The sequence below is a fragment of the Struthio camelus genome, chromosome 3 (assembly GCF_040807025.1).
Source record: "Struthio camelus isolate bStrCam1 chromosome 3, bStrCam1.hap1, whole genome shotgun sequence".
NCBI lineage: Eukaryota > Metazoa > Chordata > Aves > Struthioniformes > Struthionidae > Struthio > Struthio camelus.
In genome coordinates this window covers 28,701,120-28,724,104 of record NC_090944.1, presented here as the reverse complement: position 1 = coordinate 28,724,104, position 22,985 = coordinate 28,701,120, and the positions used below count along the sequence as shown (strand labels likewise).

General features: G+C 38.6%; 1 protein-coding gene across 20 annotated transcripts in view; it reads right to left on the bottom strand.

The window, feature by feature from the left end:
• The window catches only part of MYT1L (myelin transcription factor 1 like), a 331,910-nt gene that overhangs the window by 34,009 nt on the left and 274,916 nt on the right, over positions 1 to 22,985 (bottom strand). For all 20 annotated transcript variants that reach the window (XM_009674012.2, XM_009674011.2, XM_009674007.2 and 17 more), the window contains one exon: positions 2,330 to 2,392. In XM_009674012.2, the coding sequence (XP_009672307.1) occupies positions 2,330 to 2,392 (63 nt within the window). The remainder of the gene's footprint in view (positions 1 to 2,329; positions 2,393 to 22,985) is intronic.

Sequence of the window (22,985 nt, the reverse complement as noted above, 5' to 3'; positions counted from 1 at the left end):
GTGCCTGGAAGAAAGCCAGTGTCACCCCAGTCTTCCAAAAGAGGCAAGAAGGAGGAGCCAGGAAACGACAGGCCTGTCAGCCTCACCTCCGTCCCTGGAAAGGTGATGGAACAGCTCCTCCTGGAGGTCATCCCTAAGCATATGGAGGACAAGAATGTGATTGGGAGTAGTCAGCATGGATTCACCAAAGGGAAATCATGCTTGACCAATGTGATAGCCATCTCTGACGGAGTGACTGGCTGGGTAGATGAGGGCAGAGCAGTGGATGTTGTCTCCCTGGACTTCAGCAAGGCTTTGGACACTGTCTCCCATCACATCCTTGTAGGTAAACTCAGGAAGTGTGGGTTAGATGAGTGGAGAGTGAGGTGGATGGAGAACTGGCTGGATGGCCAGAGTCTAGTTGGAGGCCTGTTGCTAGCACTATCCCCCAGAGGTCAGTACTGGGTCCAGTCTTCAATGTATTCATTAGTGACCTGGAGGAAAGCACAGAGTGCACCCTCAGCAAGTTTGCTGATGAGACTAAACTGGGGGGAGTGGTCGACACAGCAGAAGGCTGTGCTGCCACTCAGAGGGACCAGGACAGGCTGGAGAGCTGGGCGGAGAGGAATCTCCTGAAGTTCCACAAAGGCAAGTGCAGGGTCCTGCACCTGGGGAGAAATAACTGCATGCACCTGGGGTGCATGAGGCAGAGTGTGGCCAGCAGGTGGAGGGAGGTGATCCTGCCCCTCTGCTCAGCCCTGGGGAGGCCTCCCCTGGAGTACTGTGTCCAGTTCTGGGCTCCCCAGGACAAGAGAGACATGGCACTACTGCAGAGAGTCCAGCAGAGGGCTACCAAGATGATGAGGGGACTGGAGCATCTCTCCTGTGAAGAAAGGCTGCGAGAGCTGGGCCTGTTGAGCCTGGAGAAGAGAAGACTGAGAGGCGATCTCATGACCATGGCCAAGTATCTGAAGGGAGGGTGTTGAGAGGATGGGGCCAGACTCTTCTCTGTGGTGCCCGGTGACAGGACAAGAGGCAACAGGCACAAAATGAAACACAGGAAGTTCCATCTGAACACGAGGGAAAACTTTACTGAGGGCATCAGTGAGCACTGGCACAGGTTGCCCAGAGAGGTTGTTTAGTCTCCTTCCCTGGAGATATTCAACACCCGCCTGGATGTGATCCTGGGAAATATGCTCTAGAGGGCCCTGCTTGAGCAGGGAGGTTGGACTAGATGATCTCCAGAGGTCCCTTCCAACCTCAACCGTTCTGTGATTCTGTGATTTTAAATTATTTCTGGCTCTTACTGGGAATACACTTAAACTGGGAAGATGTGTATTGTCTAGTTAAAGCCAGCTGTAAACCTACAGAGTACTCCGTGAAGCAAGCAAACATGCAGTTTCAAGAATATTAATATTAATATGCCTGTGAATAAGGAGCCTTTACCACCAAAACCAAGGTGGGCTATGCTATTACACTTTTATTAGACAGTGGATAGATAGCTATTTAAGAAACACCGTGCAGTTCTTCTTCACTGATTTTTAGTTCTCAAATTATCACAAGGCCATTGTTAATTACTCAGTATTTGTAACACTACAGTAGTACCACAGGAATTTATTTTTGGGTTACCAACAATATCCTGTTGAGTAAGCGTGAATCTTTCTTTGGCTTTTGCTAAGGATTACAATTATAGTTTAAGAGGGCAGTGTAACAGCTTTCATCCATAACTTTCTGTTCTTATTCTTCTGGCTTCACATACAATGTTTTTCAGTTGAAAAACAAGCCAAGCTTTATTCTGAGATGTACTAACAAGACTGGTGTGTATTTGACTCAAGAGGTAACTTTTTCACTGTGTTTAAAGCTGGTAAGACCTCAGCTGGGAGAAGAGCTGGAGAATGAAGTCCTTTTCTGCTTTTTAAGAAATATGGACAGAGTCTGCAAGGGATTGACAAGAACCATTAGGATATATAATTTACGAAGAAAGTTGCAGGAACTGGATTTTATTCTAGAAAAAGTAAGGCTGAGGGGAGACTAGATACGTCATTCATGATGTACAGTATAAATGTTGAATTGCTTCCCTGGGATAACAGAGAAGGGGGAAAAATTAGATAAATTTTCTACAGAGATTTTGCTAGATAACAGTGAAAATCTTCCTACCCATTTCAGTAGTGAGCTAGCCTGAAACTGAGGAATGTTCTTCATTGGAGGTATGTGAAACTATTTAGATCAGCATATGTCTGTACAGAGCTTGGTCTTGCCTCAGTGCTGAGAGAGGGAAGACGAATCTATTGAGGTCCCTTCTAGCCCGTCAGCTGTTTGATTTAAAGAACAAAAATATCTCTCTACATACCTTCGATGTGAAGCATAGTTTCCAGTAATATGTCCAGAGCCATCACACCCGGGGGTGGGACACCTAGAATAATAATGGAAAAAGATATAGAGAGGTGTTACTGACAGGTAACATATAACTGCTCATTAAAAAACATTAATTGTTTCAGACATTGTTTCCACAGGGGCCAGCCCTGGTGACATCTAGCCATTGCTACATCAGAGCTTAATTCCACACCAGGGACAAACATACTTTCTTATTCATAAGATGTTTTTGTTTGCTACTCATCACCTGCCCACTCAAACACTTTTAGGACGGCTCTAGTATCAGCAGATTATTGGCGACTTCCCACACTAATAAGCAGCAGCCTGATGTACCCTCACAACCAGGAATGAGTAAGGTTGATAGCAAATGGAATATCCCCATGGCATATTCTTAGCTAAAAAACACAGCTAACATTACAAGTGAGCCTTTTTGTTTCCAGGATGGCTATTGCTCTAATCCCCCTGCACAGACAGTGTCATGAGGTGGTGGTGCAGCATGGAGATACTCCTCTGCTTCTCATGAAGTGAAGGAAAGGCCTGAGGAAAAGGAACTGTGCAGACAGGCAAGTAATGTTGGCCTTTTGTAGAGAAACAGTAACCTAACACTTCCAAACATCAAGCTACAACGAGAAGACAGAGAAGTAACTGATACAGTCCTTGGTGGAGTTTCTAATAGTTGAAAGACATTAGAGTCATAGAAGAAAAAGACTGTTTTTTTCCTACATGGAGAAGGTGATTGTGATCACTACAGAAAAAAAACTAAGTTATAATGCTAAGTAAAATCATTAGCTGGTGTTTGAACAACTACACTAAACCATAAAAAGGAAAGAGAAGAATGAATTTATATTCATTTTATAGAACAGACAAATACTATATTTATTCCAAAAATTCACTTTTCTTGAGCATTAGTTCTGAATTTTAGCCATGCGTTAAAGCTTCATTTCAAGAAAGCACTCCAGTTCAAAAAAGCATGTGCACAAATTCAGATGCTGCATTCTGAAACATCAAATTTCCATAAAACTGAATTCTCTGATTATATGAAGTCCAGATTTTGTGCAGATTTTGGCTTTCACCCTTTAGTTATATGCATGCTTTCCTCAAAGTAGGGTAAGCTCTTGTTCACAAACAGGTAAACTCTTGTTTCACAAAGGCTTGAGAGACTTGCAAATTTCATAAAATTAGGAGTTCAAGCAACCTGGAATTCAGTGCCACAGGGCTGTCATGTTCCGTTAGGCTGAACTTAAGCTCCTTAAAGCTAATAAGCATTACCTACTTCTGAGGAGGTCATCAGGGCCAAAACTTCAAACATGATTAAAGAGATAAATTAAACTGGAATTTGTTAAATGGAGTTTTCATATGGTCTTCATCTGGATCAGTTCATTTATTCCACAACAAATATTAAAACATGGTAATACTTCCGAGATGTAAGTTGGTAAAACCTCTGGGATTCACTAGGTCACTGAAGTTTCTCTTCTGCACGACAAGCATCCTGTGTAGTTTGGACAAGGAATCTAACCAACACCCTTAAAGATAATTCTCCTTTTCTCTTGTTTTATGTGTTTCCTCCATTTATATGGTAAGCATCTGCAACAATGGCTAGCCATTACTTCATCTTTGTATAGCACCAAGTATAATAAGACCATTAACACTGACTAGAAGGTGTGATTCTTAATACTTTAAGAACAAAACACAAATTTGATGTAACACACTACTCTTGCTGCTTCTACAAAGATAAAAGATCTAATTTTTATAGAGTTCCCTCTGACACAATTAGGTAAAAAATAAGGGCCTCAGTCACAGCTCAGTCTCTATAGCCCTTACTATTCATTCCCTGCTGTGGCTGCACATGGCTATTGCAGACTTTGGAATATAGGCTGGCTATTATTTAAGTTAAATATTAAATGGTTAATGAAGAGAGTCTTCTATTTTAAATATTTCACATCTAAATATTTGGATGTTCTCTTCTTTTGGCAAGTGTTTTGAGATCTGCAGAGAGAAGTTCTATCATTTCATGTTGTGCTTTTTTACTCCTAGGTATCTGCAGTGTTCTACAAAGCTTATTTTCTATTTCAGTCAAGACCAGTTGTATCACTGGGGCCTGGTAGAAGCTTCTAAAGATGTTATACTAGAAGATATGGGAAGAAGAATTAATTAAAGGACTAAACTTTTGGCTCTAAATGGCTATTGTATTAAAATGAATAAAGGAGATCAAAGAGACATCCATTTTTTCCTCTGCAGTCCGTCTGAGGTGCTACAAGGATTCCCTTTTTTATGAGCCCATACTATCCGAAGACTGTGCAGACCATAGCCACCATTTTCCTCTACAGATTCTTCAGTCCTTTCAAGGATAAGCTATTATCAAAACTACAATGTTCTTTTCTCATCTTTTCTAAGACTTTTGCTACAGGCAGTCATGATTAATAGTGTCTTAACAAACAGGATTTGAAAGATGCATCAGTATAGCTGAAATCTGTCTTAAGATGAGACCATTACACCTCTACCATTTGGACAGTCTTACATAATTTAAAAACTGGCCTACTTCTGTGTCATTTAAAAAAAAAAATCTTAAGCAGCTGAAGGTAAAGAAGAAATTATCCTGCTGTAAATTGAACTTGAGTGTTCACCAAGGGCTCTGTACAGTTCACATCGATATAAAATCATAATTTTGATTAAACCAGAACAGTTTTTCTTATCTAGGCAAAGATTTTACAAAGACCTTTCAGATTTTGACCAGCACTATATTTGTTTTCAAGTTTCAAAGCTTATATTGACCTAAATGTAATGGTTGAAATGAGAGTTTAGTGCAGTTGATAAGAACATTTTAAAATCCTAGAACATTTCTATTTATTTCTGTTCCTATTCTGTGGAAACTGCTTATAACCTCAGTGAAATCTGGGATGCAGATATACAACAGTTTGTTTCAACTATAAAGTCATTACAGTATTTATTTGCTATCCTAATTAGACTAGATAATGAGAAAACTACAAGTCCTTGTACCATTAAAATTGTGGGTCTAGATTTTCAGAATACCTCATCATACAGATGACTCGCATATGGCCCGCTACCTAGCTATCAACAGCTACCTAGTGACCTTTGAATCAACCAATTGTATGTGCGGGTAATAATGCCTGAAAAATGTAAGTACCTATGCTGATAAGAGGCAAGTAATGTGAGACCCTTTGAAAATGAATGTCAGAGAAAGTGGAAAAAAAGATACACAATGTCTTCAATTACTTAAAGTGAATGTAATTAGGCAGAATCAGAAGTTTATTTGTAGACTCTAAAATTAAACACTTATTTCAGCAAAATAAATACTTTAGGACTGTAAAGAGTGAAGTGACAAAGGGACTTCGAAGCCCAGTTCAGAACATATGACACTAGCACTCTATATGAATTCAGAGCACCAGCAAAAGAGCTTGTCAATGAAGAGGAATGCAGTTAGCACCTCCTTGGTGTCCCCTTCACTTCACACAACATCCCCAAGAAGCCTCTGTGGGAACATGAGCACATGCCAGAAAGCAGGGAAGGCAACAGCTGGGTCAGATAGATTCAGTATTGGGTTTGGATTCAACAGCAGGAATGAAGAAAAGGTAAGTGCCAAATATACTTAAGCCGTGACACATTTTTCACAGGGGAAAGGACCGAAGGTGTGCAGCAATTAGGAAAGGCTTTCAAGCAGCTTGAAGGAACTTAGGGAAATTCCTGAGATTCCTAAGGGCTGGGGAGGAAAAGGATGCAGTGCTCAAGTGGGATCTGAGAGGGTTTTTTCCAAATGTCAGTAGTGAAATGTCTTGCTGCAAGCTCCGCTCAGAAAAAAAATAAAAGTCACATCAGCGTAGCAAATTGTAAATAAGACATACTTTTAACTTATATTCCCAGGATTTTATCTATGTCTACAGGACCTGGATAAGCTTTCATGTAGCTAGCATTTACCTTACACATTAAGCTAACATACAGCTGAGCTAGCATGAGTCCAAATAGGATGTTACACAACGGCACTAAGACAAAACTAGACTCATTTTCTCCTCATTACAGACTAAAACTAGTCTATAGTTTTCATTGACTTACTTTTAAAGTTGATTTTAAAAAATAAATTATCTCTAAAACATACTAATAAAACAAGAACGTACTAATCTGCAATACAATACACTTTGCTATACTTTTTGTTCCTTTCAGAGAGCTTACCACAAAGGCCATTTTATGCAGAGGTTATGGAAGTTTCCTTGGCTCGTACAGCCTGACCACAACTCAACGCTTGGGCTCGGCCTTGAGGTCTCTCTCTCTCTCTCTCTCTCTCTCTCTCTGAGACTCTCAGCCGAGATTCATGAATGCAGTGAATTCTATTTCCATTTCAGTCAAATCTCTTGTCTTTAAGGTTTGACCATGTTGTATATATAAATCTAAATGGAAATCTTGGAACTAGAACTATACAAGCCAAAATTCAGCACAGCATGCAAACACCAAGTCAGATCATTATAACACATGGTTGCATTTTCCACTAAGTAAGGTGATAATTTTAAACTTAATTGTCAGAGACAGTTTTAGCAAGCGCAACCAATATAACTTCTTGTCTCTCTGCTGCCCTTTCTGCTGTCTCTTCCACCTTCATCTATGCTCTAAGCCAAGCCTTCTTCCTCTGCACACCAGAGTGATCATTTCAGCCTCACTGCCCTGTTTATCATTAAGACCTAGTTTTCACTAAGGAGAGGGCATGTTATTGAGGTAGGCTGTAGTTTTACATGAAGTGACAGGTTTATATGCTGTGTACTTTCTTTAGCTAAGCTCTGTGGGGATTAATAATAGCTGCATACAAGTAAAGAAGTAACAACAGTCACTAATAAAGATGAAGAGTATTGTCAGTTCTGATTATGGCAAACTTCCTCCACATTTTATTTTTGTGCTGAGGAAACTTGCTCCCACGGAACTGAAATTAAGCCTTTAATCTATCTCACACTGGCCATGCCAAGAGCCCTCAGATAGTAATACTTTCTAGGACCTACCAAACTATACGGGGATTCAATTGCAATGGGTAGCTACAAAATATCTGTCATAACCTGCTATCAGTAGCCTGGTTTATCAGTTCTGGAGACTGAACTTGTCTTTTTCATGTGTTCTACAGCACTTAGCACCCCTTACACTTTGGTACAATCTTCTCTTGCGCTTTAAGTTACTACCGTAAGTAAATGAACACACATATAAATAACATTGTCTACCAGACAGAATACTTATCCTATACATTACTAATTGAGTATTTAGAGCAGGTATAGATAGCAACCTAAAAGAAAAATCATATTGAAATGAAGTGGGGAATAAACTAGTAAGTTGTACAAAAATTCAGAATGGATCTTTAGAATGTTCCACATTGCAAAAGAACTAGAATTTAATAGAAAATTATATCTTTCCCACAGTTTTATTTTGACCATGCTGTCAATCTCTATAGTAGAGATGTGATTTTCTGTTCAAGGTTCAGAAAGGCTAGAGAAATATAATTGTTTCCTGTGGGATTTTTTTCATAGCAGAATGTAGATTTTTTTATTGTCTAGTGGTTCTCGTGTATTTGAGATTCTGTTTTATTTGACTGAAACACCAGGAATGTATTTCATAGGTTAGGAGGCTGGAAGAGAGACACAATAATACTTTGCTTTTTCTGTCTTTCATCTGAAGATCTGAAAGTATTTTACAAACATTAACGGATAAAATCTCACAATACTGCTTTGAAGAAGGAAAGAATTTGGCAGAGAAAAACTGGGGCATAGAGAGGCTAAATGACTTTATATAGAAGAAGATGACTGGGGCTCAAAGAAGAGCTTCTTATTCACTGTTCTGTTTGCAGCTATAAAGCCATATGTTCCCTAAAATGGCATGTAGATTCATAAACAAAATATTGTTTTTTCTAGCAGAAACAAAAGGTTACAAAAGCAAAACCTTAGAGATACTTTATCTGTAGTTCCCTGAATTGAATGTGTGGGGAAAGGGAAAGAAGGGGAAGGAGCTGGAAAGGGGAGGCAGGAGAAAAAACTTTGTCAAAGGAAAAAATTGACTTTACTATACGGTATGATGAGTTCTTGCATGCCTATGTCTATGAATTTGAGTGCTTGTCAAAAAATGACACATTTACAGCTCTTGACACATAATTCCCCTATTTGACTCCAGAAGAGTTAAAACAGAGGTAGTACCAGAACAGGTTTTTCTCTAGTTCCTTCCTATGCCACTCACCACTGACTGGCAGGTAACACTCCAGGGTGAGAAGAGATATTTTGAACAGAGCTGTGTGTTTCTTAGGACAGACTTTTTGTCCACAGGTGTTTCTGTAACAGTCAGGGTTGTGGTTATTGTTACGAAGACACCTATTTAGCAGGAACTGGACAGAAATCAGCAACTCATTTTCCTTTTACAATTCTGAACGTTAGAGTAACACCTTCTAGCCGTAACTATCCTAGCTATTTCTGCAAAAGCAATCTGGAAGTGTAAATCTCTAAATCCCATTTTCAGTCCCAGATATCTTGGTAAACTGTTAATCTCTAATTCAGCAGATGTGACATGGGGGTGATACTGGATGTTTCCCTCATGAAATCACAGAAGAAAAGCGGTTGTCTGTTGTAACTCCAGTATGAACATAGATGTTTTCCCTGCTATCTTTTTCACTGCTATCTTTTACTATCTCTTTTTATACCATTGCATTAGACTTCCGCATTCATAAAATGCTGATATTGCCGTCTAAGCCTAGACAAAAACCATCTACCAGATTCTCATAGCTAATACAACCTATCTGTGGATTTGCAATGAAAAGCTATTTTCTTAGGATGGATTTGTTTTCTCTTCGTTTCCCTCAATGAAACTGTACATCTGCACTTTTTTGTTGTCTTTTTTCCTCTGTCCTATTTCTTTCCTGATGACTCTTTCTCTTTATCTCCAATCTGCTTGTCTCCCTTTTGCCACAGTGGAGGAGGAACCTCCATTTGTTTTTGTCCTGTGGTTTGCTTTCCATCCATATTCCTCTTTACTGTTTCTTTTCCACATTCTAATGCTTCTTCTTCCAGATCCTTTTCCCTTCCTCGTTTATCACTTCTTGTCAAATTTCAATTGTTCTCTCTCTCTCTCTCTCTCTCTTCCTTTCACATCTTTTTTCTCTGTCCCTTCTGGTTGATGTCTCAGTTTTCTGTTTCCCCCTTATTCACTTGTTCTTTTTGATCTCTAATATCCTTGAAGTTGATAGTTTCTTTTTCTTCCCTCCTCCATGTTGTTTCTTTCCACTGCCTCTTCTTTCATCATCCTTCTTCTCCACCTCCTCTTTTCTCCCAGCTGACTTTATTTTTCCTAGTCTGCATTGCTTGTGGCCCTCTCATTTAGTTAAAATAACTGGGTATACATTGCATCTTTGTGTCAGAGGAGAAAATGCTGTGTGTTGTGAATCCTTATCATAGAATTTCTTGACTGTCAAGACACAGAGGCTTGTTCAGAAGCTTGTTCTCTCACTCTCCTGTTTCTGTAATTATTAAAGCCCTTATAGGCTTTATCATTGGCTTGAAAAGGAGCAGAACTGGACACTTCCAAAAATTCCATTCGGAGCACATTTGAATTGGTTCAAAAGATGGCATAAATTCTGTGGGATAGGTATGCAGATAATGGTTGTTTCAGTGGATCCTGAGTCCGTGGTTTCTATGCTCTAGGGCTCACAACTATGGCTACAAAAGTATGTGAAGTCAGACCCTTATAAATATCAAAGATTCATAAAGATACATTGTAAGCTGAAAATAAAAATGGACTTAAATTTAGATACATGTGTTAATTATTCCCTGTGTTGAGCTCAACTAGAAGGAATACTTAAACATACAAATTTCATTTTAGGAAATGTGCTAAATCCTACTTTTTCATATGAAAAATGCTACCAACGTTTCTTCCTTAGCAGAATACTACCAACACCGCAGATCTTATTACATGTAATGGGAAAATAAAAAAGTCAGGAAGGCATAAAGGAAGATGGCTTGAGGAAATAATAAAAGAGAGGGACAAAAAAAATTGTGGTGGAATGTGAATGAGTGAATAAGGAAAAAAAATCTTTTATTTTGTCAGATGCTCACTGGCATTGGAACCAGCGCAGTCCCAGGAGGTATGGGCAGGAGATCAGGGAAGCCAGCTGGACGATCACTCCAAGTGGGGCATTGAACTGAGCCCTCTGAGAAGATACTAGGAGAAGTGCAGGTTGGGAATTGGAAAGAAATGTAGATACGACTGTACAGTCTTCCTATCTACAAGGCAATGATGCCAGGCCTATGGAGCTAGTCGAGCCATAAGACTATAATAATTTTGACTCAGAGTTTTCATGGAGTAACTTCAGTCTCTTCCGTCTCTGCTGAGGGATCGCTCTTTCTCTCTTTGCCTCCAGAAATCCTCAGCAATTGAGTGGTTCTAAACTGGGGATGGCTGACTGCATACTTTTCTCCTTAGGTGAAATTTAATTAACTCCCTGACTTTTCTGCATGTACAATTTTTTGTGTTCTTAGCTTCTGGTGCTATCTGTATCACATTCCCGCATTTCTTGAACTGTGTGTGGGGGTGAGAAAGAACATGATATGTTTTTAAACTAAGCTGAAATCTTTTTTCATATATGCAGACTAAAATGCAGTCTGGTAGCATTTAAAATATCACTATGCTGTCACAAACACAGATATACATGATGCTTTTAAATTAATTATATTGGTTTAGAAAAAAAACATTCCTGTGCCTTCAGTTACCACCTCTGCATGCTGCCTGTTCTGCTAGCAGTCAGGACTTCCCAGCTTCCCAGCAGCAAGCACCATGACCTGCTGCCCACTGCTCTCACACCTAGCACCAGCATACGCTGCCTAATGTGCCAGTTGCCAAAGGGATGGTATGTGCCTAATATGAAATAGCTTCCGTGCACTACCCAGGGGGTGCTCTGGTCACAGAAGCTGCCAGAGGGAAGCTGTGAATCAGCCCTCTCCCTGGGCGCCTTGCCTACGCTTTCTCTCCTGCCAGCATCGCCTGCCTTGGAGGCGGCACTGGCCAGCTGCAGATCCCCTCCCCTCAGCAGAGAGCATTTCCTGGCACCAGGGATGAATCAGTTCCAACATATGCAAATTCAAATGTTCATTTCCAAACACCTCATTGCTTTGAAGAAGCTTCATTTTTGTAGTGAAGGAATAGCATAAAATGATTGAGGCATGGAAAAAAATGCACCAGAAGATATCCCTAAGAGAGCAAAGCAATGCAAGGTCTGTCTCCTAAAAGCACTGCTTCAAGCCTGTGCTTGAAAGTTTGTTCAGAATAAGGGAAAGCGTGATTTTGAAATACATGTGCTTTTCTTGAGTAATTCAGAATGGACACATTTATTCCCAAAGAAGAGTGTCCTATTCCTGGTCTGTCTTTTAAAAGGGGAACCACTGAACCTTTCAGGCATATTTGCCACTCAGCCATTCCACAGCAAGATTGGTCCAGCCAGGGTTTGCCAAGACAAGTGACTTGAATTGTCTTGCTCACTGTATGTGAAGATGGGTCAGAGAGAAGGGCTTGAAGACAGTGGCACTGGTATAGCATTCGGTATTCTTCACCTTAAGAGTGTCTTAGAACTGGTCTAACCTTTCTGTTTATGATGTCAATGGAAGTTTTAATACAAAATTAAATTAAAATTAGGCCAAATGCTGCATACTTCAAAAAAGTATTCTTTAAAGTAGGGATTTTTTCCCAAATAAGGGACATCATGGTTTAGTCAATAGCCTGATAATTGCCTTGAACACCATAAAATGATCAATAACGGAATTCTTGAAGTGCTGTCCCTGTGTTGCTGCTTCTGCGTACAGTCCACGTGCTTCTCTTTTGTACTTCACGTATCTTCCCCCGGATGAAACAACTGCAAAAGGCTCCAGTGGGCACAACAGTAGGACCTTGAATCTGTCACTTGGTGAGAGTTTGCTGGAGGCTTGGGCTGACTTTGGTACCTACAAATCTAGAACATTCAAAACAGTCAGCATCTGCACAAGAAATGCTCAGAAAAACTACCAGAATAGGATCGGTAACAGCAGAGGAAACAACTTCCATATAGTTTGTAGCCATAGCAATCCACTGAAATTGCTGGGGAGAGAATGGGTGCAATCCAGCACTAACTGTTCCATAGCTATTCTGTATACCTGTTTTTCACTTAAACAGAACTGTTCAGTTTGTGCACTCACAAATATTTCATCAAGAGAGGGACTCTGGAGGATCACAGCTGGATCAAATGTAAGGGGGAAAGGAAAGGCTAAGTATGAAAGAAGGAAAGGGTAAGAGCGAAAGCAAAGTTCATTTGACATGTCCTTTTTCATAATAATTCATCTAATATCAGTATATAAGACTCAGCCTACAAAACAGGCTGGGGTATTTCTAACCCTGTATAAATAAGCAAGAACTAGGAGCCCTGCCTCTAATGACAGTCCTCTCAGTCTAGTCTTACGGCAAGGCCATAAATGACTAGGGTTGTAAACATCTTTGAGTTATATGGGAAATATATCATGGGCAGCGTGACAGCTCAAAAGTTTTGAGAGTTTGAACAAAAATACAAATGACAGAAAATGTTATGTGCCAGAATACTCTTCACCCAATTAACAGCTTGTTTCTTAGTCTTCTGTTTCAACAGAGGAATGAAAAAGACAATTTTCAATGCTTATTCAGTATGGTAAGATAAGGTATATAATAGTTGTTTGGTGTAAAAAGTGTTTTTGAGACTAATTGCATCTTAAGACTAAGAGATATGTTTTGTTCCATATGCAGTCACTATGCTGTATCCATTAGCAACCTTGAGAAATGCCTTGGGAAGGACTATGGTGCAGTACCATGAAATCACCAAACTGGACAGATTTTAAATCTCTTCTGAATGTATGTGTTTGTATTTGAAAGGAAGTACCATTCAATGACAGGGACAGGTTAACATTTCAAAAGTGAAGGAAACTCTCAAGGGTTTCACTTCCCCAGACAGCTAAAGCAGAGATACTGCTTTCTATTTTGGGGGTGAAGAGTACACAGCAAAGGAGTAAAATCCTTTGGTTTTCACTTTATGAAAACAAACAGCTTTCTCCCGCCCCAGGCCTAAAAACATTTGTCAAAGGCCCAAGTGAGGAAATGCGAAAATACTGAGTGTGAATTATATCAGATTGTGAGAGGCAGTCTCGTGTAGTTAGAACTCTAATGAACAGTACAGCTAAGGGAAATCCAGTTCTGTTACTGATTTACTGTAATTTTTCAGCCACTTCTCACGCAGGCATGCTCTAATTGCTGGTGTAATTGACTTGAGATTCCCTTGCTCCATCTACACTGACTTTTGAGTATGACCTCACCCCTTACTTGAGCCCTGATTTGCCTCAGGCCTGCAAATGTTAAGCAAGACTTAATGGCATACTGAAGAGAAAATTCTTAGTGTGAGTCCAGTCATGGACCTCTCCACAACAACGACAGGTTGGGCATGACCAAAGCTATGCCCACCCATACAAGTACTCCATCTTACTGCCTTGAGGTAGTCTCAGATGGTTGACACTGGGCAGACAAATCAGTCGCCCCAAAGAAGTAACACTTCGTGGAAGGATGTGATGTCTTTTGTACCTTTCCCAGCACTCTGAGAACTCTAAGCACAGAGCTGTAAGTTCACACTGCTGCAAGATGCTGCAGGATGGTTACGGGGCTAGAGCACCTTGAAATACAAGCCTGAGAGAACTAGGTTTGTTCATTCTTGAGAAAAGAAGTGTAAGAATCTTATTGCTGTCTGCAAATGGCATCTAGTGGGAGGATGCGAAGAAGGTCTAGCCACAATCTTCTCAGAGGTGCACAGCTCAAGGATGAGCAGCAATGGTGACAAGGTTCAACATGGCAAAGGCCAACTCCCCATAAGAAATTTTTTTTTAACCAATGCTGGAACAGGTTGTGAGATCTCCCACCCTGGAGTTATTCATAACTCAGCTGGAAAAGGTCCTGAGCAACCTTTTCTACCTGGACTTAGTTTGAGCAGGAGTTTGTACTAGATAACTTCTAGAGGTCCCTTCCTACATGATTTTTATAACTCTGTATTAGGTCTCGAAAGTTGTATCAAGGAGCACGTCGTTTTCTTTACTCAGTCTCTTACTAGTGGCACAGATACAGATGCAACCTTTCCTGACAGGCTAATTTCCAGAAAGGTCAAGCCCTGTCATTCTTCTAGATTTCAATCACTTCTTGATAGTTTAAGTTCAACCATCAGCCAATTTTTTTTTGTTTAAAAATGTCAACAACTCCATTGAAAATGATGACAGTGGAGTTCAGTTTACAGAGTCAATGAGTGCTCAAAAATTCTCAGTGAGGTAAATAGAGTGAATCACACCAACTTCTCTAATCAATGAGCAGGACTGAGATAATACTCCCAGTTTCTACGCCACATACATCCATCTGCCTCTGTTTCAAAGTTTCATGTCCCTCCTGAAAGGATGTTGTAGCTGTCTGGGTAGCCGTAAGAGAAATAATTAAGTTTTTAGTATAACATTCAATAACCTGAAATTGGTGCCATTTTACTGTAACCTGTCAGACTGTATGAGGCAATTTTCACATTACGTGAACATAGGAGACATCCCTTCAGGGAGGGCACGAATCTCTGATAAGACCATTAAAACTGTTCCAGGTCAAACTATTCCTTCTTATGCTGGAATCTGAGACCGTATTTGAACAGCACTTAAGTAAAAATAAGAGCTTCATAAAAATGTTCCAAGGTATCATTAACTATACCACTTGAAAATGAATTGTGCTTTTTGTTGTCATGCGATATCCTCTAGTGTCTTTTTCTTACTTTGGCCCTCCTTACTTTCTCCTTAAAGTTAACAAAGGCAAAAAGCCCATGCTTTTGTACCTTTTCCCTTCTGTAACTCCCATAAAATTAGGCATTGCAAGCTTGGTTTATACTGTAAACATTTCATGAAAGAACCACTTTAATTTCACAATCTAATAGCAGCAGGAATAATTTCCTAAATAGCTGCGCAGAGTACTGGAGAGGTCGGAGGTTACAAACAGGGATAAATGGCTGTGCAACACAATGGCACTCTGAAACTGCATACCGCAGCGTAGAAAACAGCTCTTGCTACCAGAAACACTTTGCTCACGGCTGGGAATGCAGGCAGAGAAAGTGCTCATGCTCTATTACACCTTAGGGCTCAGAGCTCTCATGCACTGCAGAATTAGAAAAGCAGCCTTGAGTGACAGGCTAGCAACTTTGCCTTACATGCTGTTTACAAGAAAGAGGTTTCCATCTCATTTTTTTAAAAAAGTTACTTCTTTTCCAAAATGACTTGTTTTTTCATGCGCTTATAGCCAAACATCCCTGAGCATCTATTTACTGCTGTTTACTCTGTTTTCCAATTCACGTAGTTAGTTTTGATATTGATCTCATGCAAACATTGACTAATGCTTTTCTCTTTCCAGGTTGGCAAGAAGACCTGTAACACTATATTTTCAGGGTGAATATTTACAGCTCGTATTCAGATTCTGACAATGTGTCTTTTATAAAGCACTTGCTAGAAAACCATTGCCCTAACAAGCATTCGGGAGAAAAATTCAGGCAGGAACACAGCTGAAACAAATTTTCTCTTTCGTTTGGCTCAGAGGGGTGATCCTCAGCTGTACAATACATGGAGAAAGAATGGCATCTTATTAGCCTCCTGGTATGAATTAGGGATGAGTAGACTCCAGTCTTAGCACCCCTACCGCCATAAGAAATCCACTAATTTCAAGAGGAAGACAGCATCTCAGGAAAGTCAAGCGAAAGACCATGGAAAAGGTTGGTCAGCAAACTGCATCTTACAGAAGTGCCTCCCATAGGTTGCCACTTCCCAGTATTCATTGATTTGGACTGTATCTCTTGCACAGAATTTAATCCATTGGCAGTACCATATTTCCATCCTTATGCCAAGGGAAATTTATGAACATTTCTGGTCTCAGAAACAAAAAAAAAAACACCCCTTTGGCTAAGTATATTTGCTTTACTTCTGAATGGAAAGTGTTTTCATTGACATGAACAGACAAAAAAGTTTTTCTTAAAGACATTCCTACTATCATAAAATGACAGCTTTTAAGCTTTAAGATGGAATAAAATTACTTTTGAGATCACTCTTGATTACACAGAGCTTTGTACGCACATTTGGTCTGTGGTACAAAAACATTCAAGAGAATTTTTGCAAAAGTTGGAGATATGTGATCCTGATGAATTTACTTGTGAACTATGTGATTACACACGTACACCATGTGTAAATGGTGTTTATCACTATAAATCAGTAGTAATTTCTTTTATTTCAGTAAAGATAATAGCAAAATTTGCAAAAATAGAACTAAAAATGGAATACAAAATGGTATACAATTATCGCTCTTACATGCATTAAATGATATTCATTTTTAATTTGTAAATGCTTATTGTACTAAATAGAAGTCAAACTAGAGGTTTTCAGAGTTAAAGTACTTCCTTACCAATATTTTACTAGTGAATACCTTAAAAATATTGTTCATTTTTTTCTAAAACAAGTAATGGTTCAATAGGACCCTGTTCATGACAGTCTCTTTTGCTAGACAAAAAATTATCACCTGAAACTGCTTTTGTCAAGTGTATAGAGTGCAAATTCTGCTTTTGGGTTTATGCATGGAATTTGGCCTTATATTTCTCCCACTCCATTAGAAAACACTGCTCAGGGCAAGCTCTCGACAGCTACAGAACATGATCTCAGACTCGAAGCCAATTAAAAGACAATGAGAGGTTTTCCATTTCCATTAGGAGGGCTTTGCATCAGGCCTCAGAAAAGACTTTGAACCATTGAAGGCCTTTTTATACAAATGGGAGTTTGAAGGATTAAACCTTAGATGGCTTTAAAAAAAAAACTTAGTGATTTTGTTCTTTCTGGTTCTTCACACTTAAGTCACAGCAGGTGTATCGGGTTTTACTCAAAACCAAGACTACTGTCCCTCCTCCATTATACCTATACTTATAGAACATACTTACGCTTTCCTGACAGATGTTCCTTGATTAGTGCATCAGAAGAAAACAAATCACCACCTACAATGGTTCCTGGAGGAGCCTTGAAGAGAAACCTATAATCTATCATAGTTTTTATTATTAATTTCTTTTAATATCAATTTTATGATTCTCCTGTTTTTTCATAATTTATTTATAAGTCTTCTTCAAGGAGAAAAAAAAAACAGCAATGTATGTCCACAGTGTCCAGTGTACCAAACATTTACAGTTTTTAAATTAAAACTTATTTGCAGTTGTTAAAACAGCAGATATTGAATTCAGTCCTTTTTAATGAATATGCCTAGTATTTAACAGAAAAAAATATATATATTTTTCAACAAATAAATAAGAAAGTTCTTAAATTTTTATATTTATTATATGCTCATATCTGTATTATAGATTTGGACCAAGTGGTCGAAAAGTGAGGTTTTTTTTGTTTACCTATTAAACTCTGAATTCAGTATTCAGTAGACTGCATTTAACACTGCATTGTACTGCATTTAACACTGCATTGTTTTAGTTCTTTTAGATATCATTAGTTCATGCGAGAGCAAAAATAAATAAATCCTTGAGCTCATAGTTTCTCAGGCAAAATGAATAAGTTGTGATTTTCATATACTAAGCCTGTTTGAAAAAATAGTTCTCTACCCGTAAAAGAAGAAAGACCATAGCTTGGTCGGTCTTCTTATACACCTCATCGGTGTGATTTGATTTTGTTCCTACCTAATACAGAATAAAAGTGCTCCAGTATCTAGTCTCTTTTGAATAATCGTGTTTATAGCTCTTTTAAGCTGATCATACGCTTTTACAATGATGCCCCCATTAATCTGCAGCCTGAAAATTCATCTCAGTGTGGTGTTAACTCTGAAGCCTGAAGATGACAATTTAAATATCACTCTGGTTGACTACTTTACAGCTGATCCTTTTAATAAATCTATGTGAGTAGTACAATTCTGGAAAATGCATCTTAAATATAATTTATTTATATATAAAATTTTTCAAGGCTCTGAGTTTTTTTCCTGTTTACCACAGTCCAAAAAATAAATAACAATAGTAATATGCTTATTCTGCAGTCCTTCACTGCCTCTTTTTTATTATAGAAAACAGATACTGCTAGAACTGAGTGCAGTGTAAGCACAGCCAAGCATATAAAAATAATTAACGATGGCCAATGTTAAAATATCCCTCAAATTGTAAGGTTGTTTTACACAGTGTACACGAAATGAGCCCATGCTGAAAGAGCACACTGTCGTTATCTGTAGAAGGAGAGAAACCATTCAGCAGACTTTGAAGCAGTGGAAGTTCTGTGTGTGTTAAGATAGAAGAGCAGTTTTTACATGCAGATGAGCCAATGTAAATTCCATTTACTGGGAATATAAAAATATTGTAAAAGAAGATCATGATGAGGTGTTTATGAAGGATATGGGATATTTTAGGGATATAAAACATTGATATAGATACTACAGTGCTGCAAAAAATGTGTGCCACATAAAGTCCCAATAGCACTAAGATATAAAATAAAGGGGTGAACTTAAATGCATGGCAAAATTAGATGTTACTGTGCAGATACAGACACCAAGTAACCAAGTTAGCCATTGGCCATTCTAAGAAATCAAGCACAAGGATTTTCATACCTTCAAAAGATTTAAATACGGCAATCAAACATGAATGCTAACCCAAGAAAGCAGCTGAGGGCATCTGCCCAGATCATCACTGTTGTAGTTTAGCATAACTCCACTGACGACAATGGAGCTATGCTAATTTACACCAACTGAGGATCCAGACAATCATATTTAGGACTTCAAGTTACAAAATTATTTTTATTTGGGAGTGTATAGTGAGGATTTTGGCAAGTCTGACCAAACACCGAGAGTGCAAAACACTGCACTTTTGATTCCCCTTTTAGCAACTATACAGTCTATGCAACTTCCCATGGGGATTGCCTCAGCACTTGGGATATACCACAGCATCATGTTGCAGATCTTTGCGGATCTGGATGGAATGAGCAATTGGTTATGATCTATTGTTTTGAAGCAAAAATGATCAACATCACAATGGAATTTTGCACAATAACCAAATTGTGCCAAAGAAAAGACCGTTGAATTGAATATGAGTAAAATGCCAGGCTGAATGAGATTAATTATGTAGGAGACATTCAATGACAAAGAAGTATGACCAGGCCCAAGGAAGGCGGAGGCAACAGTACAAATAGAAAGACTCCAAGACAAGAAGGCCTTAGAGAGATTCACTGGGCATGTTAACATAACTAGGCAAATTCATTGATAAATAATTCACAGTTAAGTGCTCCCCTCAAAATAGTTTATTAAGGATGGCATAAAATGGCACTGGAATGACTGACAAGAGAAGTTTTGAAAATTAAAACAAACTACCAAATACTCATCCACACTGAAATATTCTGTGATTAGTGAAAAGCTTAGGAACTAAGGCTAGTATCTTCAAAATTGCCTAAGTTATTGCAGGCACTAAATTCCACTTTCAGAATTAGGCATATAGAAGTTACAGGGATGTGGATTCCCAAGTGCTTACACTCCTTCTGAAAACAAAGTTTTGGCTCTTCAGTCACATAGCTTGTTTTGAAAAATTTTCTCTAATTCAGTGAATGTTCATCTGAACTGAGACTATTCCAGGTGAGCATATGCTTCCAAACACTGATTAAAATTCAAACAGCAGAAAAAGTGCAGCTAGCTATTTCTTTTTATTTTGAATAATTAAGTGCATAAAGAAAAGAAACAGGCCATAAACTATTTGGATATTTTAGATGCCACCATGCAAAATAAAGCCTGTAATTTCAGAAAATGTCATGGTATTGAAAACTTCCTAAGGCCCTGATTCTGCAAGGTGCTTCATGCAAACAGGCTTTTGTGCCTACATGGAACATTTCGCAGCATCAAAGGTACTGATATGCAGATGGCTTTTAAGGAGCTTTTTAGAGAGTACATGCTTTTAAAACTATCTTTCAGTAATGAACACAATGATGAAGGGTCTTATGTAAACAGAACTCAAGTATTATCTATTTTGGAGACAAAATTTAACAAACTTAAGTGAGAAAAATGGAATGACTCAACCTTACCAGTCTGAATGAGTTATTCTAACAGAAAAAGCCCAGCCACTTCCATGTGTAAAACTTATTGCGACTATAGAGATGAGATTGCTGCACATGATGGGTTTCTATACAAAGGACATTATCATAACACCACACAACATGAGGTTGGAAATGCTAGGTATAACCTACAGTGCCCATTTGAGTATTGAGAAGTGCAGGAACAGAGCCCAAGGTGTTCTGTTCTGGCCAGGCATGCATGCTGCCATCAAAGATAAGGTATCCAAGTGGAAATCTGCAATAAATACAGGAAACAAAATGCAAAAAAAACCCACTGAAACCACACGAGATTCCTAATTTCACTTGGCCCAAGGATCTAGTTGAACAAAGTGGGAAAGATTATTCCTTAAAGGTCAACTATTATTAGGGATCTATGCTCCTTGTTTTTTTTTTTTTTTTTAATAATTTAAATTAGACTTGCACACTAGCTTGCAATTTAATAAAACATCATAAACTGCAGTTTGTTTTACCATAACATTGCAGATAAGTTAATAAAATGCTAACATTCACAAATGACTCATTCTAGTCATTTTTTAACATTACTCCAAATAAATCATGTCTGGTCCTTACAATCACATTTTCCATATAAAAGTTAGATAAAACATCAAGGAACTTAAAAATGCCTTTGCAGATTCAACGGATACATACTTAGCATCAAAGAAGTATTTTATTATAACCCAGGATTACTTACTAGGCTCAACAACTTTAGTATACAAGAAAAATTGTAATGCCAACTTCAATTAAGTTTCCAAGTTAAAAAAAAAAAAAAAAAAAGAGGGGAAAAAAAGCAATGCTAAGAATGGAAATGGTTACCCCTCTTGCAACAAAGAGTAAATTTCTAAGAGAAAAGTGGGTGAAAACTATATAACGGGTCACAGCCTTCTAATTGTCAGTCTTACTGAGTCCTTATAGGAGGACAGAAGTAATCTAATTAGGGAAGATGGGAAGGGATGGGAAGGCAAGGCAAGGGAAGGCAAGGGAAGGCAAGGCAAGGCAAGCAAAGGGAAGGCAAGGCAAGGCAAGCAAAGGGAAGGGAAGGCAAGGCAAGGCAAGCAAAGGGAAGGGGATGCCCATAATACTAGTCATAGCACTCCTGTGAAGATGGAGTAATAAACATACACAAAGGCAGTGAACTTTAGAAATATCTCAAGCGGCAAACACAGGATCTAGGTGGAGAAACCACTTCAGCAACTAAACAGATCTTGATAGAATTAACTGTTTTGAGTACAAAAAGTTACTGTGCATTTGAAGAACTATCAAGGTTTAGAGAAGACAGGTCCTGATCAACATCCAGTAATAATCTGGTTATCTATCTAAAAATGTGTGTGTGGGGGGGGTCTTTCTGTGGTGTTTTATTGATATATCATGTTAGCTTTTGTCTCTGCATTTCAATTCTGTATTCGGAGAAGGTATAATTTTGTGTTAGATGACTAAATCAAAAAAGAAAATATTACTGTATTCCAGCACTACTTTATATATTCAACACAGTAAAAACAACACAAGCTTCCCCATCTCTGGGACGTTATCTCTTTTTCCCGTTTCCTACTTCTTGATGTGCAAATTGCAGTAAAATCACTTGATACACCAGTAAAAAGTGAGTATGAAAGATTATACTAACTCAAAAGGGTTTAACTAGAAATGTAAGCTAGGGATACCCTCCCCACTTAGAAAACTATATTGCATGGAGTCATTCTCACTCCTAAGAGAACTGTGATTAAACCAGGAGAGCTTCAGGGAAGCTCACCTTTCAATCTGGACCCAGTGGAAGAAACTGCCAGGATGACACATCTGGGAATGGGAAGACAAGGATAAAGGGAAGATAAGAGAAAGAGTAGAAGAGGACCACCAGGATATGGAAATTAGGGCTAAGAAGAAAGAGGCACAGAAATTCCAAATTTTACTTTATTGCAGATGAAATACAATCATAGACTGAGGTTCTCACTTTCACTTAAGAAGAAATATGGAAAATAAAAGCTCTCACGCTTCATTGCACAGAGAGAAATGAAATTCTCCTCCTCTCTTTAAGTGCCATAGGGCCATGCCAACAGATGTTCACCACAAAAAATAATAATGGCATGCAAAATCTGCTTAGAGATAGAGGTGCTTTGGGACAGAAGGCCTGGCAATATTACAACAGTATCAGATAAGTATCTGGATTTGTAGACACTTTGTTGAACTGCAAATCTTTCTGACGTTCAGATTCTTTAATATAAGCAGTAATGTGACTTCCTGAAGAAAACTGACCCAAAGGAAAAAGGCTCAATGTTGATAATTTGACAATTAGTTTCACAGTAAGCCAAGCTAATACTTAGTTATAGTACCTACAGCCTTTGAAAAAGTATGATTACTTTTACTTCAAAGCAGCATCAGAATTAAGTTCATCATTTTTTTGAACTCTGTTACCCATTTCCCAGGTTGGCAATACATTGAGTAGAAAAAGTTCTCAGTCAGCATGCAGCACTTTGGCTGGAACTGATTTACACAGGATCAAAACATCTCTTTTAA